Source organism: Capra hircus, chromosome 20 (assembly GCF_001704415.2).
Source record: "Capra hircus breed San Clemente chromosome 20, ASM170441v1, whole genome shotgun sequence".
NCBI lineage: Eukaryota > Metazoa > Chordata > Mammalia > Artiodactyla > Bovidae > Capra > Capra hircus.
This window is the reverse complement of record NC_030827.1, coordinates 36,940,214-36,952,791: the sequence shown is the minus strand read 5'-3', so window position 1 is coordinate 36,952,791 and position 12,578 is coordinate 36,940,214. Positions and strand designations below refer to the sequence as shown.

Below are 12,578 nucleotides of genomic sequence, written 5' to 3'. Positions count from 1 at the left end.
GGACTCTCAAGAGTCTTCTCCAACACCACAGTTCAAAAGCATCAATTCTTTGGCCCTCAGCTTTCTTCACAGTCCAACTCTCACATCCATACATGACTACTGGAAAAACCATAGCCTTGACTAGACGGACCTTAGTCGGCAAAGTAATGTCTCTGCTTTTGCATATGCTATCTAGGTTGGTCATAACTTTTCTTCCAAGGAGTAAGCGTCTTTTAATTTCATGGCTGCAGTCACCATCTGCAGTGATTTTGGAGCCCCCCAAAATAAAGTCTGCCACTGTTTCCACTGTTTCCCCATCACTTCATGGCAAATAGATGGGGAAACAATGGAAACATTGTTTCTTTATTTTCTTGGGCTCCAAAGTAATTTTGGAAGGTGACTGCAGCCAACTGAAGAACTGATGCTTTTGAAGTGTTGCTGGGTCTTTCCCAGTAAGTCAGCTTTTTGTATCAGGTGGCCAAATTATCGGAGCTTTGACTTCAGCATCAGTCCTTCCAATGAATATTCAGGGTTGGTTTCCTTTAGAATTGACTGGTGTGATCTCCTTGCAGTCCAAGTGACCTTCTAGAGTCTTCTCCAACACTGCAGTTTAAAAGCATCAATTCTTTGGCACTCACCCTTCCTCATGATCCAACTCGCACATCTATACATGACTACTGGAAAAACCATAACTTTGACTAGACGGACCTTTGTCAGCAAAATGATGTCTCTGCTTTTTAATATGATGTCTAAGTTCATCATAGCTTTTCTTCCAAGGAGCAAGTGTCTTTTAATTTCCTGGTTGCAGTCATGGGAAATATTGAGAGCAGGAGTGAAAGGGGGCCACAGAGGATGAGATCGTTAGATACTTCAATGGACACGAGTTTGAGCAAACTCCAGGTGGTAAAGGACAGGGAAGCCTGGAGTCCTGCAGTTCATAGGCTTGCAAAGTGTCAGACAAGACTTAGCGACTGAACAACAAAGAAACTTATTTCTCACTGGTAAAAATCTGTAGATTGTAATTGTTCTTATTTTGATTATAAAGATGTATTTGAGCCTAGTTATACTGATTTCAAATTCATGGTCCCAAATCACAGTTATATTTGCATCAACTCAATAAGTGTTCATCCTGCATGCCACACTAAAAATTCCACAATGCCACAACTTGAAGACCCAGGGCAGCCAAATAAATAAAAATTAGAAATTTTGAAAGTAACGTATTTAAAAGAATAATGTCTAATCCTTGTTACTGTAAAGAACACATTTTATGAAAAATTGTCAGTTTGTAAAACTAAGCCATTAATGAAAAGAATGGCGTTATTTTACATTTTTGCAGATCCCTTAAATGTTTGGCTAAATAAGAGATAGCTAGATTTTCATATGTACCGTTGTTATATGTTGTTTAGTGGAAGTATATGGAGAAAGGGGGGCCTCACACAGTTACACAGTTGAAGAAGGGAGTATTTTAACATTTATGGACACGTGAATATTCTTCTCTGACAGCATACCAAAACTTTCTTAAAGGTTAGTTGTGATGTGAAATTTTAAGCCATCCTTAGAATTCTGAGGATTAAGTGTCACCTGGTCGGTAAATGCATTTTAGGAAGTAAAAAGAGTTAATAGAAACCCCAGACAATCCCCTTCCAATGGGTTTAATTGGACACCCGGCTGTGTGGTGCCTATACCTTGCCAGCCCGCTAGGGCGGCGCAGCCCAGGGAGGCCTCTGTTCCTCCGCGCAAGGCTCCTTTCTTGGCCTTGGCAGCGACGCTGACGCTTGAAGGCGATACTTCCTGCCCGGTTTGCCGGGAGTCTTCCGCAGCTGTTTGTGCTGCGGTTGTTACTGGTTTCTTGGAGAGTGGCCGAACATGGAGCGCCCGGGGCCCAGCGATGGTGGGTTCAGTGAGGCGAGCACCTGTAGCATGGGCCGGGCAGGGCGGGCGGCGCTGGAGTCGCCCTCTGACAAGGCCTTTTCCCTTTTCTCTTTCTCAAATGACAGGCTCAGATGTATCGGGACCAGACCCACAGCTGGCGGTCACCATGGGTTTCACGGGGTTCGGTGAGTGACTGCCCTAAACATGGTCTTCTTTTGCAGAGGTTTTAAGAGTCGCAGGTTGGGAGGGGCGGCCGAGCTGTCCCTTGTTTCCCGACATTCCGCTGTGCCTAGTCCTACCTATTAATACTTTTAGCCCTAGTGTGTGTATCTTGCAATTTCAAGTCACACTCTCCCCCCATCTGTTTTCTAACTCCTCTCTGTCTCTTGAGACCAGCCCAGGTGACACTTTTTACGGGACGGTTAGTGAAAAAGAAAGATTGCTGCCTGACTTACCCGGTGGCAGGTGTTGGTTAATGGAGAGAGTTGTTTCTCTGCATCCTGAGGATAAGAGCCAACCACTGATTGTGGTCTGTAATAAGATGGGTCTTTTGGCATCAAGTGGGCTGTTAAGTGATGTTATAATAGTTAAATCTCTTATTTAGTTGAAGTATTGGTGGTTTAGTCGCAAAGTCCTGTCTGGCTCTTGTGAAACCATGGGCTGTAGGCCACGAGGCTCCTCTGTTCATGGGATTCTCCAGACAAGAATACTGGAGTGGGTTGCCATTTCCTTCTCCAGGGGATCTTCCCAACCCAGGGATGGAACCCAGGTCTCCTGCCTTGCAGGCAGATTGTTTACCGATTGAACTAAGGGGAAATATAGTTGATGTATAATGTCATGTTAATTTCAGGTGTACAGCGGGGTGATTCATTTAAACAAACACACATACATAATAATATATTCTTTTCCCTTATAGGTTATTGCAAACTGTTGAATATAGTTCCCTGTGATATACAGTGGGTCCTTGTAGGTTAGTCTTTTTTCCTACTCCAAAGTCTTCACTTTAGTCTCTTGTTTGTTCATTCATACATTCATTTATTTGGGTAATGTCTTGAACCACATATTTATTATCTCCTACGAGGTCATGTCTACAAAAGTGCTGTATGCTTCTGTAGTGTTCAGTTCAGTCCGGTCACTCAGTCGTGTCCGACTCTTTGCTACCCCATGGACTGCAGCACGCCAGCCTCCCTGTCCATCACCAACTCCTGGAGTTTACTCAAACTCATGTCTATTGAGTCGGTGATGCCATCCAGCCATCTTATTCTGTTATCACCTTTTCCTCCTGCCTTCAATCTTTCCCAGCATCAGGGTCTTTTCAGATGAGTAAGTTTTCACATCAGGTGGACAAAGTATTGGAGTTTCAGCTTCAGAATCAGTCCTTCCAATGAATATTTAGGACTGGTTTCCTTTAGAATGGACTGGTTGGATTTCCTTGCAGTCCAAGGGACTCTCAAGAGTCTGTTCCAACCCCACAGTTCAAAAGCATCAACTTTTCGGCGCTCAGCTTGCATGACTATTGGAAAAACCACAGCTTTGACTAGATGGACCTTTCTTGGCAAAGTAATGTCTCTGCTTTTTAATATGATGTCTAGGTTTGTCATAGTTTTTCTTCCAAGGTGTGTCTTTTAATTTTATGGCTGCAGTCACCATCTGCAATGATTTTGGAGCCCTCTGAAAATAAAGTCTGTCACTGTTTCCACTGTCCCATCTATTTGTCATGAAGTGATGGGACCAGATGCCATGATCTTAGTTTTCTGAATGTTGAGCTTTAAGCCAACTTTTTCACTTTCATCAGGATGCTCTTTAGTTCTTTGCTTTCTGCCATCGGGATGGTGTCATCTGCATATCTGAGGTTAGTGATATCTCTCCCAGCAATCTTGATTCCAGCTTGTGCTTCATCCAGCGCAGCGTTTCTCATGATGTACTCTGCATAGAAGTTAAATAAGCAGGGTAATAACATACAGCCTTTCCCTATTTGGAACCAGTCTGTTGTTCCATGTCTAGTTCTAACTGTTGCTCCCTGACCTGCATACAGATTTCTCAAGAGGCAGGTGAGGTGGTCTGGTATTCCCATCTCTTGAAGAATTTTCCACAGTTTGTTGTGGTCCACATAGTCAAAGGCTTTGGCATAGTCAATAAAGCAGAAATAGATGTTTTTTCTGGAACTCTCTTGCTTTTTCCATGATCCAGCGGATGTTGGCAATTTGATCTCTGGTTCCTCTGCCTTTTCTAAAACCAGCTTGAACATCTGGAAGTTCACAGTTCACATATTGCTGAAGCCTGGCTTGGAGAATTTTGAGCATTACTTCACTAGCATGTGAGATGAGTGTAATTGTGTGGTAGTTTGAGCATTCTTTAGCATTGCCTTTCTTTGGGATTGGAATGAAAACTGACCTTTTCCAGTCCTGTGGCCACTGCTGAGTTTTCCAAATTTGCTGGCATATTGAGTGCAACACTTTCACAGCATCATCTTTTAGGATTTGAAATAGCTCAGCTGAAATTCCATCACCTTCCATTAGCTTTGTTCGTAGTGATGCCTCCTAAGGCCCACTTGACTTCTTATTCCAAGATGTCTGGCTTTAGGTGAGTGATCTTACCATTGTGATTATCTGGGTTGTGAATATCTTTTTTGTATAGTTTTTCTGTGTATTCTTGCCACCTCTTCTTAATAGCTTCTGCTTCTGTTAGATCCATACCATTTCTGTTGTTTGTTGTGCCCATCTTTGCATGAAGTGTAGTATTATGTACTTATTTTTTTACACAGTATTGTGTACTCTAGTATTATGTTACTTATTTTTGTTGTAGTTCTTTTTAATAGCTTTCTCTCTAATATAAAGAACATAATAAATGAGAAGGAAGAAAGTAAAATCATTCATAATCTCATGAGCTAAAAATCAAAGCAGAAAAATTTGTTTGCTTTCCAGTTTTTTCTGTTGTGTATTAATAACATTAAGATCATATGTACTTCTGTACAATTTTATTCTTAATTATATGGAATTTGTTTAATTCTTAATATTTTGAGGATTTTCCCATTTTATAAAAATGCTCTTCCAAAGTATTTCTTCTGATGGGTTGACTAGTAGATAGAAGTGCTATAATTTGTAACATTTTGAGGTTTTTCTCACATAGTTCCTTTCTTTTTATCAGTAATACTGAAATAAACATTTTTATAAATAACTCTTTTATCTCCTTTTATAAAAGGAGTTTTATGTATACTTCCATAGGGTAGATTTCTACAGGAGGGACTACTTTGATAAAATATATAGGTATTAAAAAGTAACAAAAAATTGAGTATATAGCTTTTAAAATTTCTTGATATATGTTGTCATAATGCTTTTCAGAAAGGTGGTTTCAGTTTATATCAATCAGTAGTGTGTAAGAAAAGCCTTTTTACCACATTCTCACTAACATAGAATAGGTATTGGTACTGAAAAAAAAAAAAAAAAAACCCTAGTAAAATCAAATAAAACATTGCTTCCAAGCAGATCCAGGTCATCAGAATGTCAGTTCCTGGTGGTTTTGGGATTGAGACCCCTGTTTGCTTACTGGCTTTCAAGTGGGAGTCTCTTACCTCTTTCTGATACCTGCATTGCTTGTCTTCTTGCTCCCTTCATCTTCAAATGCACTGTGGTCCGTCTCAAGTCTCAAGTCTCTCTGACTTCTGCCATATCTATTCTGCATCCATTCTACATTTTCTTGTAAGACCTTCTATGATGGACTGGGCTTGCCAGGGTAATCTCAGTCTTTAAGTCTGTAACCTTCATTAATGTGCAGAGTCCCTGTGAATGTAGTATGTTCACAGGTTTCAGGAATTATGATATGAACATTCTTTATTCTGCCTAGTACCCCATGTTGAAGTTTCAAAGAGAAGAGTCTAGATAAATTACAGGAGGATCGGAAAGTTGGCTGGTTAATCTTATTTAGTGATTAGATTGTAATTAAGTTTCCTGGGGGAGTTGGGACTTCCCTGGTGATCCAGTGGCTAAGACTCCGAGCTCCCAAAACAGGGGGCCTAGATTGGATCCCTAGTCAGGGAACTAGATCCTGCATGTTGCAACTAAAGATCCTGAGTGCCACAGCTATGATCCAGTGCAGCCAAATAAATAATAAATATTTTTTTAAAAATTCGCTGGGGAGTAAACGTTTCCTTCATTGATATTTTATGGTTATTTGGTAGCTGTGCTATAAATTAGATAGACTTTAAGTGGTTATTGATACATCAGTAAATAAATATTGAGTACCCGAATGTTGGCCAACTTTGTTCAAGAAAATCACAGTCTGCTGCTTATTCCTGTTTTAGGAAAAAAAGCTCGCACGTTTGATTTGGAAGCAATGTTTGAACAAACTCGAAGAACAGCAGTGGAAAGAAGTCGGAAAACACTGGGTAAGAAGTTCAGTTATTTGGTTTCTTATTTATGTAGATACTATATCCAATTTACACAAGTGTGTTACCAGGTATAAAATTATAAGAATGAAAAAAAAAATTCAAAAATGTTTAAAGTTCACATGTGCTGGTTCCTTTGGAAGGAGCCAGCATTATCTCATATTTTTTAAATATGATAAAAGTTGTATCTAGGGTAGGAAGGTCTGAGTTCTAAAATCTGTCAGAGGTGTGAGCTATGAACAAACAAGGATTCAAAATTAATTTATAAGAATCAGAACAGAGACTTCCTTGGTGGCCCAGTGGTGGGGAATCCACCTTGCAATACAGGGGATGCAGGTTCAGTCCCTGGTCTGGGAAGACTGCACATGTTTCAGGGCAATTAAACCCTTGAGCCACAACTAAGACCTAATGCAACCAAATTAAAAAAAAAAAAAAAGAATCAGAATAGTGGTTTCTTTTCTTCTTCACCCTCTATCTGATTCTCATTTCGTTTTTTTCTTTCCTGCTTACAGTGGAACCAGTATTTGGAAGGCTGAGCGAGAGGTGGCTCTCAGAGTTGTGTACACCACTGATCGTTGACCCAGACAGTATAGAAAATTGAGCCATCCAGTGAATGGGGCTGGTGCTGTTGAATCCCTGCATTCATGAGTTGTATCAGACATTTAATGAAGGCCTTAACTTCCAGACTGTCTGGTTTGATACCAGGTGGTTGGCAGTTCTAGCTACCACCTCAGGATCGTTGGAGCTGACTGTCTCCTCTACTGCTTTCTTTAGATCTGATTCAGTTCATTCTTATACTAGAGAAGGGATAGATGTAAACTGATAGAGCAGAAGGCACTCGGAACCAGAGACAGGACTCCTGGAAGAATTTGAGGGAATGTTGCTCCAGTACTTATCATTGTTTTAAAATGATAAATTATATAGCAGTACTATCTCACATTTGAGAAGTGAGCATGATTTTTCGTCTTTGGAAGAATAATAGTTTTTGATTTTTGTGTGTGTATGTGTGGTAAAAAGACAGCTATCTACATATAATGTATATTGTTTAAAAAAGCTGCAGCTATTACCTGAAATTTCAGTTACATACAGAAGTACAAGAATGAACTCCCATATTCCTATCACACAGATTTAACTATTGTAACAGTTCATGGCCAGTGTTATTTCCATTTACTTCTCCTCTCAGATTGCTTTGACAAAAACACTGGATACATTACTTCACCCATAAATATTTTTGTATGTCTTTAAGTGATAAGGATTTTGGAAAATCTTAACTGAAATACTATTACTACACCTAAAAATATTAAATAATTTAGTATCATCAAACAACATGTAGAGACATGCTCTCTGTAGCATATGTACAAATGTATTACACACTTCATCTTTGAATGTTTCAGTGAACGTTTATACTATTGCAGTTTAGCTTTCCAGTGTGTGATACCAAATACTTTGAATAGTGATTGTCTTATTCCCCTACCTAAGTTTTATAGTCCCCATTACCATGCCTCGTAAGATAGGTTCTCAGTATTTATTTATGCAGATTGAATTGAATTTAAAACTGCAATATTGTCTTTAAAAAAATAAATCCTGCATCTTTGGAGAATGTGTGTGTGTTTCTTTTGGCCATGCTGAGTGGCATGCAGGGTGTTCGTTTCCTGACCAGGAATTGAATCCTTCATCACTGCATTGGGAGCTCGGAGTCTTAACCACCGGATCACCAGGGAAGCCCCTGGAGAATTTTTTTAAATGGCATGATGAATTGTAAAGAGTTTGGAATTCGGAGTTGGAGGACCCAGCTTTAAGGGTTAGACCCACATTCTACTAGATGAATAACATCAGATGGATCTTCAAATTTCAGATCCTTAATTTCCCCATCTGTTCGTTGACAATGATAAGGTCTCCCTTAGTTATTTTAAGCTCCCTTCAGGTTTATTGAAGGGATTAAGATGTTGGGCATAGTACTTTTTTAAACAGTAATGTTATAAATATCACTTTTAATTCCTATCGTTTTTGTTAGTAAAATATGAATTCATGTAGCACTTAGGTAGAATTCCAATAAAGAGTTATTAGAGTTCTAAAATTTTGAAAAGTTATCTCAGGGCCTTGTTTTCCTATTGTTATTTGTGTATGAATTAAGTGGGTTGAACTTTGTTGACTTCATGTTGCATTCTTGGACTTAGACTCCTGTTTCTACCCTTGCATCTAAATATAAGAAGCCAAAGTTTGCCTTTTCTTAAAAGTTAAAAAATACTGATATGGGCCTTAATGATAGGTATTGGAGTCTTCTTGAACTTTGACATCAGACTTGAGGAAAATAAGAACTTTTGGTCCCTTTTAATGGCAGATTTAACTGTGTATGCAGATGTGAAGTTTTGGTTCTTAAGTGCTCTAAAAGAAAGGATGAATTATACTATAAAGCCTGAGTAAAATATGTGTTACCAAAAATGTTAGAAAATAGTATTACAAATTTTTTTTGAAGTATTTTTTATGTTTATGAAAGCTGTTAGTAGGTTTTGGACATGTGAAAGACATAGACTCTTTTAGAACTAATATACTCTGAGAAGATAGATGGGGAAGAAAATGTCTTTTATTCAAATGCTTATTTTGAGTGTGGCCGTGGTTTCAATGGATTATGAACCTTCTGTTACCTGACTGGAAAAAAATTCCTTAAGAACATATCGAGGTAGGATTTTAAGATGATTTCAATGGATGGTTTAGTTATCTTGGAAAGAATAATTGTCCCAGAGGTTTTAGAAATTAGAAAAGCTTAAAAAAAATTTTTGTTTTAACTTGAAATTGTCTTCCTACCTAGCTAAATCCTACCTATCCTTTAAGGCCTCACCTCATATTTTACCTTTTCTAGGTATTCAAAACTCTTCTGGGTGTAATTGTTCCCTACATTTTTAAAATAATACTTTATTATAAATTTATTTTAGTGTTGTTCATGTCTTGATAATCTTGTTTTTCATATTTATACTTATAGTAGCTTAACGCAGAACTTGATATATAGTAGTTACATCTCTAAATAGTTAATAATGAATTGTAACTAATGTTGTCAGATAATCCTGATCTTATTTTTTTATTTGTAGTCATTTTTGCACTAAACATTTAAAATTGAATATGATTTTTCATGAAATTGGTAGCCTACTGAATCATTTCAGAATGGCAGAAACATTTAGCAAGTGGCTTCCCTAGTGGCCCAGACGGTGAGGAATCTGCTTGCAATGGGGGAGACCCAGGTTCCATCCCTGGGTCGGGAAGTGGCAACCCATTCCAGTATTCTTGCCTGGAGAATCCCCTTGGACAGAGGAGCCTGGTGGGCTACAGTTCATGGGGTCACAAAGAGTTGGGCACAACTGAGCAACTGGAAAAAAAGAATATGATTAAAACATCACTCTAGCTTGTTTCTATTAGTTTTATTTCCTTTGCATGTTATTTTAACACTCATTTCTTCGTATAATGCTTAAGATACAATGAAAGTGATATTTTTCAGCTGCTAGATTACATTCATGTGAATCTGCAATTTGTGCGAATCAGCCCAGTTGGGACATGGTAGTTTTGGATAGTTTGCTGTCATCCTGGATGAACTGCATGCAGCTGGGGTGCTTTTGCAGAATGGCTGTCCAAAACTATTAGCTACCTGAGAGTAGAGAGATACCAATAAATTGAGGCACTTAAAAGAATAAAATGAGGTTTTGGGGAGTAAGTTAATTCAGTCTTGCTAATAGAATATTCAGAGCATCTTACAGTATTTACAGAATCCTTGGATTCCTATATGTTTTACAGCGTACAGTGTGCTTGGTCCTACTCTTGGTAAAATACACAAAAATGGTCCCCTTGGTCGGGGAGCTGCAGTTTATTGAATTAGTCTCATTTTGGTTTGTCCTTTGTAGACAGTGAGGTAAAAAAAATATTTTTTTCCTCACAAATGTCTTTCCTTTTTTTTTTTTGTCTTCTCATTTTAATGAAGCAGCAGGTGATGACAGGAACCTCTCTGGGTAGAAAATCCTTACTATTGTAAAAAAAAAAAAAAGTTAAATTTTAAATTAAAAAATTAGAGACTTCCTTTGTGGTCCAGTGGTTAAGACTCAGTGCTCCCGATGCAGGGGGTACAGGTTCGTTCCCTAGCCAGGGAACTAAGATCATGCATGCTGCCCAATATGGCTAAAAAATAAATAAAATTAGAACATCTAAATTAAAAAGATAATTCACCTGGATGGGGCAAGTAGTTTGGAGCATTCATCCACTGGGGAGGAACTCTAGTTAGATAGGTAGGTGGGTCATAGTTTCCAAATAGTCTGGTGACAGGTAAGCAAGTAAAGGGCTGTACTTTATGGCCCTTTGGGGAGAGAGGCAGTGTCACTGCTTTATAAAGTGGGTGGTACTCACTGGATAATTTTACAGGCTTCAGAAGGTCTGATCACATCAAGGAAAGATACATTGTGGAGCCTCAATTGACTACTTTGCTCTAACTGGAGCTGTTACTTCTTTGCTTTGGATTCCTAAACTGTTAAGTGAAGATAGTAGTATTTACTTCAGCTGTATTGGATATAGTTGAAATTTGCTAAGATAGTAGAACTTAATTATTCTTACCAAAAAAAAAAAAAAGAAACACAGGATAAATATGTGGGGTGATGGTTGTGTTCATTGACTCCATGGGAAATATTCTTTCTCAGTATCTGTACCAAATCATCACATTGTACACTTTACCTATCTTACAGTTTTGTCAGTTATATCCCATATGGTTTTTCCAGTGGTCATGTATGGATGTGAGAGTTGGACTGTGAAGAAAGCCGAGCGCCAAAGAATTGATGCTTTTGAACTGTGGTGCTGGAGAAGACTCTTGAGAGTCCCTTGGACTGCAAGGAGATCCAACCAGTCCGTCCTAAAGGAGATCAGTCCTGGGTGTTCTTTGGAAGGAATGATGCTAAAGCTGAAACTCCAGTACTTTGGCCACCTCATGTGAAGATTTGACTCATTGGAAAAGACTGTGATGCTGGGAGGGATTGTGGGCAGGAGGAGAAGGGGGCGACAGAGGATGAGATGGCTGGATGGCATCACTGACTCGATGCATGTGAGTTTGGGTGAACTCCAGGAGCTGGTGATGGACAGGGAGGCCTGATGTGCTGTGATTCATGGGGTCGCAAAGAGTCGGACAGGTCTGAGCTACTGAACTGAAGTGAACTGGAAGCTGAAGTAAAGTTTCTGCTTCAAGTATTGTTATAAAGATTGTTGTTGTTGTTGTTCAATCGCTTAGTCGTGTCCAACTCTTTGCAACCCCATGGACTGCAGCACACCAGGCTTCCCAGTCCATCACCAGCTCCCCGAGCTTGCTCAAACTCATGTCCATCGAGTCGGTGATGGAGTCGTGAGGCCATCTAACCATCTTGTCCTCTCTCGTCCCCTTCTCCTCCTGCCTCAATCTTTGCCAGCCTCAGGGTCTTTACCAGTGAGTTAGCTCTTCGCATCAGGTGGCCAAAGTATTGGAGCTTCAACTTCAGCATCAGTCCTTCCAATGAATATTCAGGGTTGATTTCCTTTAGGATTAACTGATTTGGTCTCCTTGCAATACAATGGATTCTCAAGAGTCTTCTCCAACACCACAGTTCAAAAGTATGAATTCTTTGACGCTCAGCCTTGATAGTCCAACTCTCACATCAGTGCGTGGCTTCTGGAAAAACCATAGCTTTAACTATTCAGACCTTTGTTGGCAAAGTGATACCTCTGCTTTGTAATACGATGTGTAGGTTTGTCATAGCTTTCCTTCAAGAAGCAAGCATCTTTAATTTCATAACTGCAGTCACCGCCTACAGTGATTTTGGAGCCAAGAAAATAAAGTCTGTCACTGTTTTCATTCCAAAGAAGTCATAGGAGACCTAATAAAAAATGGCTTAAATAAGAAAAGTTTAGTATCACACCATGACAAGATCTCTGGAATGGGACTCTTCCATCTTCTGAATCCTGATACAAAGAACTTAAAGATTTTTCCCCTTTTTTCTGCTTTGCCAGCTTTAGAGTGTTGTCTTATCCTAAGCTCACTGTCCTCATGATTCAAAATTTTGTTAACGTACAGATGACTGCATCCACAGGCTGAAAGACTTTTGTGTAACTCTTTAGGAGTAAAAAAACCTTTCTCAAACGTACCTCCAGCTGTTTTCCTCTCATGTGTTATTAGCCAGCATTAGTGTGGTACATCAGTTGCAAAAACAGCCCTTGCAGGTTCACTATGGTTCACTTGAAATCAAACTTTACTCCTTCTAGACAGGAAGGGGCCCAGCATCAGGAGAATTGTGGTTTCCTTTGCAAGGAAAAAGGGAGAAGTGGCTGCTAATAGGTGACTAATGAT

At 39.2% G+C, this 12,578-nt stretch overlaps 1 protein-coding gene across 1 annotated transcript in view; it reads left to right on the top strand.

The window, feature by feature from the left end:
* The window catches only part of WDR70 (WD repeat domain 70), a 272,589-nt gene continuing 261,754 nt past the window's right edge, over positions 1,744 to 12,578 (top strand). The window contains exons 1-3 of the mRNA XM_005694782.3: positions 1,744 to 1,870; positions 1,977 to 2,036; positions 6,152 to 6,235. Of these exons, the coding sequence (XP_005694839.2) occupies positions 1,846 to 1,870; positions 1,977 to 2,036; positions 6,152 to 6,235 (169 nt within the window). The 5' untranslated portion in view covers positions 1,744 to 1,845. The remainder of the gene's footprint in view (positions 1,871 to 1,976; positions 2,037 to 6,151; positions 6,236 to 12,578) is intronic.